The sequence below is a fragment of the Simochromis diagramma genome, unplaced genomic scaffold (genome assembly GCF_900408965.1).
Source record: "Simochromis diagramma unplaced genomic scaffold, fSimDia1.1 OVJJ01000421.1, whole genome shotgun sequence".
Lineage (NCBI taxonomy): Eukaryota > Metazoa > Chordata > Actinopteri > Cichliformes > Cichlidae > Simochromis > Simochromis diagramma.
This window is the reverse complement of record NW_024387250.1, coordinates 7,592,130-7,608,457: the sequence shown is the minus strand read 5'-3', so window position 1 is coordinate 7,608,457 and position 16,328 is coordinate 7,592,130. Positions and strand designations below refer to the sequence as shown.

The 16,328-nt window shown below is 39.1% G+C and overlaps 1 protein-coding gene across 2 annotated transcripts; it reads right to left on the bottom strand.

Moving 5' to 3' along the window:
* Positions 1 to 1,535: 1,535 nt before the first annotated feature.
* On the bottom strand, positions 1,536 to 7,675 carry fas (Fas cell surface death receptor). Of its 2 annotated transcripts, none has more exons than XM_040001679.1 (9): positions 7,542 to 7,675; positions 6,822 to 6,949; positions 5,348 to 5,485; positions 4,777 to 4,888; positions 4,291 to 4,361; positions 4,129 to 4,197; positions 3,940 to 3,977; positions 3,674 to 3,695; positions 1,536 to 3,359 (listed from the first exon to the last, which is right to left on the bottom strand). In XM_040001679.1, the coding sequence occupies exons 1-9, from the start codon at positions 7,595 to 7,597 to the stop codon at positions 3,052 to 3,054; spliced, it is 942 nt and encodes a 313-aa protein (XP_039857613.1). In that variant the 5' UTR covers positions 7,598 to 7,675; the 3' UTR covers positions 1,536 to 3,051. The 2 variants fall into 2 exon arrangements, with proteins under 2 accessions (XP_039857613.1, XP_039857614.1); XM_040001680.1 differs by having other exon boundaries at positions 7,548 to 7,673.
* Between the last annotated feature and the right edge of the window lie 8,653 nt (positions 7,676 to 16,328).

Below are 16,328 nucleotides of genomic sequence, written 5' to 3'. Positions count from 1 at the left end.
GTGTAAAGGAATCTGATTATTTTTTCCTATTTAGTGATTCTTCTGCTTTTGCTACAAAGTGTTATACAGTTGCAAATACTAAGTCCGTTATATTTAGTCTTAAAATGTGAAAGCGTGTGTGTGCAGTCATTGAGCACACTAAAAAGATCTATATATTTATGTAATGGGCAATATAAAAAATAATAAATGAACTACGCTTCATGTTCGTGGATAAAAATCTCAGTCTACCTTGGAAACGGCACAAAAATACACAGTAATAAGCCTATTAGTAGTAATCCTGTGGTACAGACGTGACCAACCCGAATCTGATAGGCAGTTGTTCACCGAAGCTGTGAAGTTCCAGTTCCAGTGAATGCAACAGCTTTTTCCAAATGCAAGTGAAAGCAGCATTGCATTACGTAACAGCAGCGAGTTCCTGGATTGGGCCACTAGTGGAAGTTGTGACGTGCCTCTGTGTAAATGTATACTTAGTAGCATCAAATGACATTTATACATTTATGGAAACAGACAAAAACTATTATCACGCACAGGCGCACAAGATCAATTATTACATTTTAAAGCAGATTTACTTTAAGTACTGATTAGATACCAAAATTGTCTCTCTCAGTTCTGTTTTTTATTATTTAAGTTTTCTCCCAGTAAAACCATTATTCCTTACAATTAGCATAGATTAAAGCTGTATATGACTTTATTTTTTTAAAGGAAAGTGCACCGAGCTTGTTGAAAGTTGTGGTCAGATGTCTACCTACATCATGGGATGAATGTTATAGTGGGGAGGGAAAACTCTTTTAACAGGAGGAAATCTCCAGCAGATCGAGTCTCATGGAGGGGAAGCCATCTGCCACTCACTGATTGGGGGTGAGGTGCAGTTATTTGGAAATGGCTCCATGAGATCTTCCCCACTTGTGTAAATCTTCAGTTCTCCTTCTTAGATCTCCTCAGAGTTCCTTAGCCTTCACCATTGCTCTTAGTATTGCTCTGTTGAATGAGCGCGGTCAAAGTCTGGAAGCTGTTTGACATGAAAAAGCAGGAAATGCTTTGTTTGTCATGTAATGATTCATCATCATGCAATCTTTTCAGAAAACTCTCAGCGCAGTTACATTTTGCTTCGTCAGCGACAGCAAACTCGTAGAGAAACACAGAGAGGCAAGTTCTCCTGGTTCTGGGGGACTGACTAAGAGATCATAGAGTTAATTTTCGTCCCAGTTTTATTTTCTCTTCATGTTTACCTCAGCTGCTGAGTGCCTTACATTTGTCAAGCTTTTCTCTGATGCACAGTGGTCCTATGTGTTAAGATCCAACAGAGAAGTTACTGCAACTGGTTCTGACAGAAAGGCGTCAGAATACACAGCACATCACAGCTTGTTGCATATGGTGCTGCATAGCCTTCAGTGCTGCACTGAGGAACTCTTCATATAGGTCTTGTGCCCTCTGGTGGTAGTTCTCCAGATTGCAACATAACCCACTGGAGAGATGACGCCAATAACAACAACACCAACCACAACAATTTTTTTGCAATAACTGAAATACAAAGATACAACCATTCCATTTTATTATAAACAAAATACTGCTGTATAGTAATTGTTTCCAGTAAATACCCCTGATAGGATGCTACCTGTGCAACATGTCCAGTTGTGAAATTTCCTTACTTCTAAATATTCCACAGTCAGCTGTTGGTGGTATTTTTACTCAGTTTTTGTATTAGTTATAGTCTCTATTAATTATTATTTGTCACAGCTGGGAGTAATCAGGCTGGATGAGACAAGGGAAGCAAACTAGAAACACTGACATGAGACATGGACCTTCAAAGTAAAACAGGAAACACACTGACTGAACTCTAGACATGTAAACTTAACAGCAACTGTGGAGACAGAACATAGGAACCTGAAACATGGTACAGAAAGGCACAGTAGACACAACATGGAACACAGTGAAGCCGTATTACAAAACCTAAGAACTAAACCTATGATAACCATAACTGAAACCTAGGGAAATAACAAACATAGTACAACAAAGGACTCAAAACATAAACCATAATATAAAAACACAAGAACTCAAAAAGCTGGGTCAGAAAGACCCAGAACCGTGACATCATTGTATGAAGGGCAAGATTTAGGAAAATCAGTACAGGTATTACAGTGTTTTGAAAACAGTTGACTCCCTGTCTTGTTAACATCCCAACAAAGTCTCATAAGGATAAAAGTTTGGATTTTTTTTTTCCAATAAAACTAAAAAACATGTTAGTTAGTTTTCCATGTTCACAAAATTATGTTTAGTACATTTTTCAAAAGCCTAGTTTTTATTTTTATTAACTTTTTTTTCATTTCCAGTTTTAGATTTTAGTTTGTTTTTGGTAAACAGCAATAGCCTTGGTCGAGAAGTCACTGGAGAGATTATATATCTCATGTGGGAACACCCCAGTTCTTCTCAGGCAGGAAAAATTGGAAGTGCTGCACACCTGGAATTCCCTTCTTAGCCTGTTTACACCACAACCACACTGTTTATATTAACAGAAATTACTGGATGGATGGGTTTAATAATGTTAAAAAGCTAGGAAGTGGTGATAGTTTTTAATATATTTCCTTTAAACAAAGATCTTGTTGTGCAAAACCGAGCCAAAGGGCCAATGAAAGAGGACATTTTTATTAGTTGTTTTTTTTTCCAGGTGTTTTCTCTTTTGAAGTTTGAAAAATGTTTATTAGCATTAGATAACAGCTATGTAATAGACCTTAAAAATAAGCCATGAAAAGCAAGGAAGGAACCAAAACCAAAACAAAGCTTTTACAAACTCCAGGTTCATCAAATATTATCGCATAATATAGAAGCTGTAGCAAGACATTCATCTGTCCCTTATGACACGTGGATTTTTTTAAATGAGCATTATTATTATGATCATGAAATTAAAAACAACACTGAAAAATAAAAACAATCAAATTTAGATATATTGCAACTCGAAATCAGCTTTCACAACCTGAATTGAAAATCAAGAGGTAACTTTGCAAGATTGTTTCTTTAGAATTCAAAGTTCTTCAAGTTCATTGTGTATACATGTCAGCAGTTATTTGCAGGATTGTTTGATGGTGAACTATGTTTTAACAATATGTCTCTGATCTGTTTCGCTTTTTTCTTTTGTTTCATATCCACAAGGTTTTCGATAAGTTTCTTTGAGGCCTGTTTGCCTTCCTTCTCCACCCACTTAAACAGCAGCTGCAGCGTTCGCTCCTCAGCATCATTTCGATACTCCATTTCATAAGATTCAGTAGTAACCACACTTATCCCAGTGCGGAGAGCTACGGTTCTTGCATTTTTCCATTCAAGCTCCCTTGCAATATCAGGCAGGTGAGGAACAATGTCAACATCTGAAAATAATGTAAAAAGAAAAAATATTAAAAGATGGGTATTTAAGACCACAATGCACAATATTATAATTTACTGAGCATGCAATATGCAATGTTTTTTGATTAATGGATGAAAATGTTAAAGTCATGATCAGAAAGAAAAGAGGGTAATACACTTTTGTTCCAAAGAAATTAAAAGTTTACAGAAAATTAACCGCATGAAAAAATGCAAATGCACAATAACTTGTTCTAAAATCTGATTCTGACTGGTTAGTTCAAAAGACAGAGAATAATTAAAGCTCTTATATTGGCTTGAATAAAGTCATGTTTGTTACCTGAAAGACGACGGATGAGCTTCTGTGAAGCAGAAACAAAATAAAAGTTTTAATTCTTTTCAGTTTTGTTTGCGATGAAGTAACAAACTGCTCATGTGTATATATATGTGTGTGTGTGTGTGTGTGTGTGTGTGTGTGTGTGTGTGTGTGTGTGTGTGTGTGTGTGTGTGTGTGTGTGTGTGTGTGTGTGTGCAGAAAGGCAATTGGATGAACCAGAGATCAAAGAGTAAATATCACGTCACAGGTGTCCAAAGAAAATAACTTACCTCTTTGCTTTTTTCATCCTCTTTCTTTTGTTTTCTCTCTAATGAAACACGAATAGAAATTACACAGAAAAATTAATCAAGATACGACTAAATATTGAACTGAATATAAATAAAGCCTTCAGTGCTGAGCAAGGAAACACACAATGTCGTCTGGTGGTACTTTACTCATGTATTAGCAGAAATACTCACTCATTATCCAGATTATTCCTACAACGGCTCCAGGAAAAACAAGTAATACAATAATAATTCCAGCAATAGCTGAAATGAGAAGATATGACCATTAATATTTTGCAATGCAAAATGTGTCCAATATGATTTATTAAAATCCAATAATACTTAAGAACACCTTACCTCCACCATCTCCATTGCAGACTGCATCACTGTTGGCTGTACAGGCTTCTTTAACACCGCCAATTCCACATCTTGAACCAAAACAACAAACAACCACGAATGAATCAAAAATAACTACAAAGGGAGCGGACAGCCTTAAAGGACAAGTCAATAGACAACAGATTCTTTAAAGGAGCTACACACACATGTCACAAACTCTTTATTAGAAACATGTTTGCAATCTAATGAAAACCATTACAATAGCTCTGCCATCACTTCTGCTCTTACAAAATGAATGAGTTTCAGCAAACCATGCTGGAAATGTTCCAATTATTTAAGTGTATTACTAAGATGGCGGTGTATTGAGCTACATTACATTAATAGGTGTTCCTATTATTTTGTACAATGTATTAATATGAACACTGTGCTCAGGTCTAGTACATTAGCGCTAGGGAATATGCACAGATTTACATGCTGAATGTGATTTCAAAGTCAAATCAAACTTACTTTTTACATGGATGGCAGATTGTGCAACTTTCACTGCTGCAGAAGTGATCTTCCTTGCATCGACACTTGGTGTCCCTACCAGCAGTGCACTCTTCTTCTACTTCTAAATTAGCTGAAAAGTTGAGAAAAGTCACACAAGTTATTATTGAGGCTATAAAGTCTTTAAAAAAAAAAAGAAACTTGCATTGTTTTAATTGTGAAATAGACCAAGGATGGTTTTCCTTCACTTTTTCGTATAAAAAGATGGGATGTGAACTTTCATATATAAATTGAAATAATGCTTGGATAATTTTGGTACTGCATTTTAATTATCTGCTAACCTTATATATTTAAAAATAAAATATTAAAATATGACATCTAAGAAACTGCTAATCAATATAGCACATGTATAATCCAGTAGATAATGGTTAATGATAGCTGATTTGATTTCAGGGTCCTCATACTGGACTTAAGCATCGTTAGAGCTGTGACCAGTCAAACATTCTGCAGCAAAAGGTGAACTTTTCTCTAATATTTTGTCTTTAGTTTAACTGTGAATAAAAGGAACAGCCATGTCCTATCATAATTGTACCATTTGCCTGTGCGCAGGAGGTGCAGCGGTGACAGGTCTCCCGGTCACTAGGCTCACTGTTGTATGTGTCCCTCTCGCAGACTTCACATTTTCCATTCCTTTTATTGACATTAGTGCAATGCTCTATTACTCGCTGTCCTACAGAGTGGAGAGAGATGATGCAGAAGAAAGTCTGTTAATGGTATTACACTGTTTAAACATGAATAGAATATAATAACCAGGGGTGCAATTAAGTGGTCCGCAGGTGCGCATTCGTTGCAACTTCGTATCTGTGTTAACTTGTTGTTTTCTGTTATATCGCGAGAGTATTGTTGCTGTATCTATAGTACCAATTACATATGTAATTGGTACTATAGATACAGCAACAATTAAAAAGTGAAGTTTTAACTTTTTTCCCCCTTTAAAGCTTCATAGACCTTTCTATTGGGTCCTATCCTAAGAGTTGACTGCTCCACAGCACCACCAGAGATAAGCAAGGGGGTCATAAGTTAATGGGAGAAAAAAAAGAAGACAGGTTAGTGATGTTTTGTTGTTGTTATTTTTATTTTAATCTTCAATTAAGGCTTATTTTCCCAGTTATTTGGCTGTTCTGGCTCAACAGGTTGTGCTATCTCACTCTGTTACAGAAATTCAGGGAGAAGTTCAGTCATAAGATTGATGACTCATAGGTGTCAGAATAACTGGAAATATGAACGGAAATTTTCTAGCAAACATAATCTGGAAAGCCCTCGTAAAGCATACGACTTGCAGAGTTGCTGGCCTGCAGTCTGGCAAAAGTAAATGTTTTGATCAGGCATGTCCAGCAAGTCCAGGTCATTCTCCTTTGCAGGCCCCTCACTCCTACCTTAAATATATTATTTATGGCCACAAACAGAATTAATATAGTGTAATTTCTCTTTTCACAACATGGTGGCAGCACTGCGCTGTGCAACCAATGAATGTATAAAAGTTTTGTACACTCACAAAATGAACCTGAGACACTGATACTCAGCAGCTTCATTGAAGTTTCAGGTATTCCAGACAGCTTGATCTTTCTTATGTTCTCGCAACATGTGAATGATCAATTGCTTCATTTTGTTAACCTGATCACTGTGATGTGATTTCACAACATATCGTACTGTGTATGACTGTGTACGTGACAAATAAAATTTGAATTTGAATTTGATGATAACTTTTGTACTATTGAAAAAAAAAAAAATAAAATAAAAAAAAAAAATATATATATATATATATATATATATATATATATTTTTTTTTTTTTTTTTTTTTTTAAATAATATTTTTTATGCTTCACAAAAAGGCAAGAAGAATTGTTGGCCCCTGGGTGATTGTCAATTTATGACACTCTCGAAAAAAGTTTGGACATCCCGGGTTTTGATTAAATGGAGAACAAAAACCCTACAGATTACAAAGACTACAAATTACAAACTACATTGCTTGAGCTCTTTAAGTTCACATAACCACTGACACTTACCAACAGGGCAGTTACAACAGCTCCAGTTTGTAAAGTTGTAGGTGCCATCCAAACATTCCGGCTCTCTTCTGATGCGGGATGCCCCATTAACTGACCTGTGGCGCTGGGACGAGGCAAAGCAAACGCATCTGTATAAAAAAAAACAAAAACCCAGAAGCTCAAAACGAAAGTGAAAGTGCAGCAGCTTGGTTTCCTTTTAGAATAATAAGTTCGTTTAGGTTAAATAGCAGTTTATAGGTGGTGTTAAGACGCCAAATAGACGAATTAATTGCTTTATTAAAGATTACATTTACCGCACACCAGGGCCGGCCCGTGGCATAGGCCGTATAGGCAAATGCTAAGGGCGCCGTCCATCAGGGGGCGCCACGCCAGTGCCACAAATGTTGAAAAAAAAAAGTTGGTACTATTATTTCTAAATACAAAAAATAATCCCACGTTAATTAAAATGCAAAGTAAAGCTTATTTAATAGAAATATTATTTGTTACAACATTACACTACACTGCTGATGTAGGGGGGCGCCACCTAAAATCTTGCCTAGGGCGCCAGATTGGTTAGGGCCGTTTCTGCCGCACACTTCTGAACTCAGGTGTTACGGTAAGTTGTATCACCCTTCGTTCCCAACCGCCCCTGTGGTAACCACCTCACACCGAGCCGAGCAGTTAGTAAAGCTAGTAGAGACAGATAATAGAGGACTGTCTAGTCTACATCTGATTACTTACAGTGACACAGCGAGGCAAACACAGGAACTAAACCACAGTGAAAACTTCGTCGCCATCGCGCAGTGAGTCCAGAGCCTGAAATGTGTAGAGGCGCGCTTGCAACACGACGGGGCGGGGTTTCCTGTTTGTTTCTGTTGCGCTTTCTCTAATCCCCACGGAAAGTCCCAGAAACAGGGCCGTGCAGAGAGGTTTAAAGGGGCGGGTGCTCAAAGTTAAAAAGGGGCACATTGAACCAGGCTGAATAACAACAACACACATTCATCAAGAATCTAATATGGGAAGGGCAGGGCTGTGTTGATCTGAGACTGTAGACATTAAAAAGTCCATAGGAGAGATGGTAGCTGATTAAACAAGTGTCATGAGATAATAACAAAATGCAAAGAACATAACAAAATGCGCTTGGAACCATAAGGCAACAAAAAACTGTGAGAAATAATTTAGGCTCTGCCTGTGAATCACTCTTTGCTTCTCTTCTTCCTTCCATCCCATCATTTCATATATCACTCTCCACTTGCTATGTGAGAACAAGGCACAACTTGCTATTGCAATAAACTATAATCTAATTATCCACACCTAACAACTCTTGCACTTAATCTATAATAAAAATGATGACACAAAAATGTTATAGCACTGCCTTTAGTAGCCTCACACAGCTCCTACTGTTTCCTCCTCATGTCCTTACCAGCCATGTCTGGACAATGTTATATCATGAGTAATATTTTTTTTTAAATCCATCTAAATAAAACACACACATGCACGCACACACAGTGACATTTTAGACCTTCTTCAGAATACTGTATATACTATGGGCATCATGGTGCTGATCCAGAATCCTTACATTATTATTTATTACTAGAGCTACAATAATAAAGCAATGAGGAGGGGGAAGTAATAAATATGAAATAATGTATTTATGATGATTCCATTTGTTTCACTATCCACTCTGTGCAGGGGCAAAGCTTATTACATTTTTAAACTGTAGAGATACAATAATTTTACTGCTGTAAAATCCAAATTTTGTCTTATTTAAAATATAAATCTAATATAATCTGCTTCTTAATGTATGTTCTTTAAAATACAGCTTGTGTTTTTTAATATATTATAATTATAATTATTATTATGTGGACATGCATATTAGATCGTTTTTTAGTGAAATATAATCCCTCCAGAAAGGCAGGAAAAGCCCTGTAACTTGCTTTAAAACTAAATATGTTTCTAAGTACTTTAAAACTAAATATGTTCCCTAAAAATGCGCGTGCTCTTTGTGAGCTCGTTCCCGGCTCGTAACCAGCGCGTTCTGCCGTCAAGGGCGATCATTGGTTAAATGTGATCATGTGACTGATGCAAGCCAGATCCTTTTATTTAGCAAAACTGTGATTAATAGTTAAATATTATTGTTGAGGGGCACAGACAGGACTCCGCACGCACACACACATAAAAAAATAAAATAATTTTTTTAAAAAGTTGCCTCAACAAAAGGGCACTTTGGGCACCCATCAGGAAAGGGGCGGGTGCTCAAGCCCCTCTAGCCCCCCCCTCTGCACGTGCCTGCCCAGAAACCACCACTTAGTCAAGCAGTCAGCAATGACAGAAAATCACATATATCTCTAGAACTATGTTGCAAAAGCAAACACAATTATAACCAAAAACAAAATTACGTTAATAGTACAACAGGAAAGTTACACATACCAGATCATCATCATCTTTTATCGCTTTAGTCTGTGTTGTTGTTCTTTTTTTTTTTTTTTTTTTTTTTTTTTTTTGCCTGTCCCGTTTGGCTCTTTTGCCATCAGAATTGTTGTCTAAAGGCAAAGAAAGATGCCCAACGGATTTACTTTACCAAATTGACCATCCCAGCCTTGCCGTAATGGTCCATTTGATTCACCTTTTATTGTTTATTTTATTTTCACTTACTGAATACGGGACAGACTTGACTGGGGGAAAGAAGGGGAGAAAGAAAGAGGGAAAGAGAAACAGCTGAGAAGAGGGACGGGGGAGAAGGGCAAAAACCAAAAACCAACAGAATGAGCAGAAAAAAAGAGAAAAAAAATGCATATATCAATCACCTGGATCACCTGCTGAGAAAGAAAAAAGAAAACAAGCAGAAGAGAACAAGAGTAATAGAATAAACAACATCACAATGATATATGGGAATATGACAGTAAATACTAAATATTAAACATTATTGTGCAGCACATAAGATCAACAGAACACAGTGTGCTTTGAGGTAGGAGCCAAAAAGGGTGTAGTTTGTGGGTGTGATCACCCGTGTGTACACCTGTGAGCATGGACGCGCTTGTTTTTTTTTTTTTAAAGGTTCCTTCATGTAATGATCTGCTAGAGGGTGTGGGGGGGCCACAGCCCCGTCCTCCAGGGCATGAAGCAGGTATGGAGGAGATCAAAACTCCAGACATCCAGAGGCCCCCAGAACACAAGAGACCAAGGAAGACTAACAGAGGGGCAGCCACGCCACTGTCCCAGAAAGAGCTGAGGAGAGTCCCAGATGAGGGCTCACTCAGCAGCCGCGGAGCAGAAGCCAGGGGGAGTTGCAGTGACGCGCCCGTGAGCTCCGCCGGCAGCCAGCCGTGCCTGAGTGACCGAGCCCCAGGCCGAGAGGCCGGGGGCACCCCACCTCCGAAGTGGCCCGAGCGAGCCCCAGGCTCCAGGCCCCGATAAGCGGCCGCCAAGGAGTGAGCCGGTGTGTACCCGGACGCCCACCCCCAGACACAAAGAACCACCAACGCACCGATGTCTGAGGGAGTCCGCCACTGGCAGGGGAAGTGGTGGTAGGGGGAGATAGGCCTCCAAACCTTGGAGGGCCTAAGATGTCCCCAGAGAGGTGGCGCCTGACACCCAACCTGACATATAGACACAGAAATACAGGCACACACATATACAAACATCCATTCCCACCCTCATGCTCTCATATGCACTTACTCCACACTCAACCAACGTGGAGACAGACATAAAGAGACGCTGTACACACGATCACACTCCCCAAGCGTACTCTACAAACCGGGTCTAGGTACCCTTGCCCCTGGAGGGGGGAACTGCACCCAGACCCAGGTGGTGTTACCCTTTTCCCTGCGGTGGGGGGAGGCAGACCGCCCCGACTCCGCAGCAGCAGGGAGGCCCCACACTCCAGACCGCAGTCGGACGGCCAACTCCTCCTCCTAGCCCCCCCGCTCCAGCAGGTCGCAGAGAACGGGGGTGAGAGAAGACTCCAAACCTCCATCCACCCGCTCATTGTAGTGTTGATGCATGTGTGTTCTAAGGTGCATTTAAAACCCAGGAGGGCATGGAGCTACCTGCCAGAGAGCAGCAGGTAAGCGCATGGTCCCTCCTGCTAGCCCTCAATGTCTACGTGTATTTAACATTGAGAGGTGGGCAACGACGCCAGGGGTGGGGTGTACACCCTGATGGTACTTTGGACTCCGTGTATCGTGCCCACCCCCAAGATCCTATATGTATGTGTAATGAGAGTGTGAGTAATGTGAATGTCTAAGTTGTGGGATAAAATTGAGGCAGAGGCAGCCAGAAGTGGACAGGGTGGGGGTAGCCTCCTCTGCACCCTGGTGACATACCCCTACTCCAAGGTCCTGCATGTGTGGGTGGTTGTGGTGGAGCGGGAAGAGGGAGGCAGCTGGAGATGGGGAGGGAAGGAAGGGAGGGGCAAGTGACCCCTGTTCTTCTTCTTTTCAAAAACAAAAGATACACATTGAGCTACTATGACATTATTTTGTTTGTTATTATCTATTTCAGATAAAAATAAAAAGAAGAACATGACAAAAAAGAAAGTTTCGTATTTTAACTTCTGCCACTAGGTGGTGCTATTGCTCTTCTTCTTGCTCCCTCTGCACCCTTTTCTGAGGTGGAGCCTACCACATCCATTAGTTCGACTTAACAAAATGATTTTCTTTATAACATTTAACAAGATATGTTATCGATTCTGACTTGATTTATCAGAATGTTCTAAAAGATTGGCACAACTGATATTTTAACATGGGTGTTAAAATATGGAATGAGTTAAATATGTGAAACAATACGTTCACAACCAGTTACTGATTGATTTCTCTCCCTTTTGTTGTTGTTTCTTAAAAGAAAATTTGCCGCCTAAAAATAAAATTACACAGATGATCAAAGCTAAAAGAAAGCTCTGCAGGAAGTCAGATTTGTTCACGTCTATGTTATACTAAAGTTTTAAAGGAAGTAAAAAATAGTCTTTGATTTGAAGACGTCTCTTTTAGAGTGAACTTATTAAGCTCCCAGTGCCACTTCTGTAGCAGGAAATCCTTCCTGCCAGTGCCACTCATGTAGGAAATGAATGCTTCACCCCACATCCCCCCACATAAAATGCTGTTTGATCTCTTCCAACTGTAGTTAACAGCAAATGTATCTTTGAACAAAACTAGAAAAGGGGGTTTGACTAGGGAATAAAAGAAAAAAAAACTTAACTTGAAAGAGAACTCCTGTGGGATTTTTTTTTTTTCATCTATATCAAATTTCAGCTCTTTGTTGTCACACTCAGTCCCTGTGTCAGATTTGTACCAGTCTACTGCATGCTCACGTGGCCCACTTTGTAGATCAAAATGAACACACATACAAATAGGTGTCGCAGGACAGTCATGAATTAATATTTTTAAATGGTGTATAACACTTTTCTATTTTAAGCACTTTTTTCTACAAGCCTCAGTCAACCAAACACACACATATTCATAAAAGTGCTTTTTTCTATACCCCAACTCCTTGTCTAACACACACACACACACACACACACACACACACACACACACACACACACACACACACACACACACACACACACACACACGCACAAACACACACACACACACACACACTTGGATGTATTCATCTGAGGCAACTTGGGGTTCAGTATTTTGCCCAAGGACACCTGCATGCAGACTACAGTAGCTGGTCCTTCCAATGGGTAGATGATCCGCTCTAAATCCCGAACCACAGCCACACCTACTTTTAGCCACACTGATGCCCCAGATCTACATTAGGTGGTGTCTAGTGTACCGTTTTGCCCACAGATGACTGCAGTAATCTTCAGGAAGGCTCTGATGTGCTTCCTTCCCTGTTTCCCCTCTAATCACTAACCTGGCATAAATTTGAGTTTTTCCCATGTATCATTTCTGCAATATAGATACATGTATAAATAAAATGTCTGTAAAATTAATGATATCACCAATTAGTCTAAACTGTACTTTGTTTTTAATAAAAATATATAAGTCGTAGCTGGTGATTATTATCAATTGATTATTATACCTTCCACACACCAGTATCTTTAGAAATACAGTACTGTGCAAACGTCTTACACTACTTCATATCATTACATTCTGCTAGAAAAATGGTAAATATTATAAATATAAATTGTTTATTTATTTATTTTTTGATGTTCCCAGAGAGCAAACCAAACACTGGTCCAGAAAAGGACCATCTCTACTAGTGGTGCACAGATTCAGATATTACTAATTTCTTTCATCAATAAGTTCTCTAATTCTTTGTAAATGTGCTGCGTGCTGTTTTACTTTAAGTTGAATGTAGACTAATCAGACATAAATGATATAGCTATAAATATTTTTCATTGTTTTACATTTAGAATTTCCAATTTCCTAGTCAAATTCATGCTCTAATTCATGTAAGTTTTACTTTGAAATGGCCTGTTTTTGGCTGCAGAACTGTCTCTTTGTCTTTTGTTGGTTGTAATTTCTCTTTTTGTAGCAATGTAACACAAACCCTTTGAACTGTAAATCGGTGCACCCCTAGTCTCGTCAGCAGGACATGGACTCTACCTGGGTTTTAACAATGTCTCTGTTGATGAGATGAATGTGGGGCGACAGTGGCAAGAAAAAAAACTCCTTCGAGGAAGAAATCTTGGGAGGAATCAGGCTCTCTGGGAGGACCCTTCCTCCTAAGGGCAGTTATTACCAATATTTGTCCTCCAGTTGGCGATGGTGGGCTAGGACGATTGCTGTTCTTTCTCGGCATGATGATTCCCAACATCCAGTTTTAGACCTGAGGATGAAGAAAAAACTGATTAACAAAGTGATGGCACATTTAAAAATTCTCTCACTTCAGGGTGAGATGCTCTGTCTTCTTACGTTTTTCTTGTAAAACAGGATTTAGGCCAAGTACTGTTGTTTCAAACAAACTACAGACCCAGTTGTGTGGAACACCTGTTTGTAGGTGAGCCAGTGATCTGTTGTAGAGTTTGGACTCTCCTCAGGATGGACAGAATTACCATTGTAGTGCCCTGAAATCATAGTAGGACAAATGAATCCAACTTCTGAAGGTCAACTGATTTAAGCATACAATGATTTTGACAATGAAAAGTAACACGTTCTATTAAATCCTTCTCTGTCTTTTTTTTTTTTTTTTTTTTACCTGACTCTGTGCTTCCATAATTATGAATGAAGCTTACAAGACTGTAACAGCCTCCAACCTGAGAAGGTACAAAGCCAAAGAGTGTTAGTTTCATAAAGAATCACATCAGTGCGATAATTAGGCTGATTCTCTGAGATGTTCTGCAGTCTGTTTTTACCTGTTTGGATGACACAACCAAGTCTCTCTGCAGCCTGACGGGGTCATACAGCTTCTTAAGCCTGTAGGTTTGAGTGAGGCAAAACCTCCTCAGGTGCAAGATCAGAACTCTTGCAGAAAATAAAAAAACAAAAAGCTCTGTCTTAAAACTTGTCTTAAAAAACTCTGAGGTTCAGTGTGCCACAGTTTGGAAACCAGGTCAGTCGATCAATTTTGATGTGACCTCACTCACCTTGACAGTGTATCAAAAGATGACTGACAAACGAGCTGCAAATGAGATCGAGTCCAGAGGACTGTCCGAGGAATGTTCTCTGTGTTTATAATGAAGCCCAGGTTGGCCAGATGCTTCATGACAACAGAAGTTTGGTGGAAGCCTCCTCTTCTGACCATAGTGGAAGCAGGCAGTGATCTAAATATGTAGCCAGACGAATGCCCCACTGCCTCAGCGGTGCTATCGTATTTGTATTTTCTGCAAATCCCCATCCAGGATTTGCAGGCTCTGAACCCCGTAGCCCTGTGATATAGTTTTGACCACCCAGGCTGAAGTTGACAGCACTGCCCATCTCTCTGTCCTCCAGGATAGAGAAGAAGCAGCCTCTTGTGTCTCGCCTGCTCTGTGTGCCCCCAGCACTTGTGTTATGGCGACATCTAGTGGCAGAATGCGGCTGCAACATCTTTAAGAGAGATCAACTTCACCTCCAGAACTATGCATGACAGGATGATAAGATGCTGACTCTATACATCCACAATCTCAACAGGGTTCTCTGATAAGAACAGATGGCTTATCTAAAGAATCCACTTCCACTCATGTATTTATCGTTCACTCATTTATTGGACAGGCTAACCCTAACCCTCTAACATCCAGCAAACAAAGTGTACACCAAGGATTTAAACACGTGAGGATAATGTCTGCAGCAAAGAATAAACAGGATAAATAACAGAAAACATACAGTCTGATTGACGCACACCACTTCTTCAGCATAAGGAAGAAAGGAATGTAGTAAATATGATTTTATTTTTACTGTAGTCTACTATTAATGTTCATGAAGTTTTAAAAATTGTAGTATTTTGTAGCATAATTGAGAACTTATATTTTTTTTCATAGCTATGATGTGTTTATTTAATTGATAAAACTGTTTAAGTGTACTTTAATGCTGTAAGTACATCTCTAAATTAGATGAAAGCAGTGGAAATTAAAACAAAAAGAGGCACATTTTACATGTTGGTTAATCAACAGAGAATTTATAGAGCTTTTATAAGTGGAAACAGTTGCAACTACAGCACATTTCTTATTGTAATTCTGTATCTTTTGAAGTTATTGCCAAAAAGTGGTACAGTTACACAAAATATTCAGGCACACATTGTATAAAGACCATTATGCATCTTGTATAGTAACTAATATCTGAATGATTTAGACTGCACTATGCACTTTGTGTTACATTTAATTTAATTTAATTATAGATATTACATTGCAACTTCAATAACATTTAAGTGAAGGTATATTTAGGACTATAATATGTACATTTATGTGAGTAAAATTCATATTACAAGCAATATACTGAAAAAATTACAACAGCTTGTTTTAATTCATATTGAGATTACTAATACAAAATGTTTTGGGACATTTTTTAACTTAGAGCCAACACTGTAATTAGTGGCCATACTTTTTTACAGTAAGTGTGTGGCGGAGGTGTGGTCCCGGACGCAGCTGCAGGGGAGGAGTGGTGCAGTGAGCTCAACGGGGCGGTGCTGGAGAGGCAGGTGGGAACACAGCTGATGGAGTTTGGGGCTGATGACGTCTTTGCTTCCCCTTTTTAGTGAGACGGGAGAGGAGCGGAGGGGAGGCTGGGATCAGCTGAGACGGGAGCTGTCCAGATGGTGGACTGTCAAAACGAATAAACGTTACATCTGCAATAACGTACCGTGTGTGTCTGTGCATGTGTGTCCGTGGTTAAAGTGCATCCCACAAAGTGTTTGTTGCATATGTGCTATTTTGATGTGCATTTATCTATAAAGAAACATATTACACTTACTATAATCATAAATTAAAGGAAAATCTTAATTAAAAACGATATTTCTTTGTATTAAATAAAGTTCAATCTAATCATTTAAGATATCAGGTCAGTCGAGCAGAACAAATGTTTAGCCACTTGGCTATGATAGTAGCCAAGTGGCTAACAAAGGTAAACAGAAGTTTTCCCTACTAACAAATGTTATCTTGTT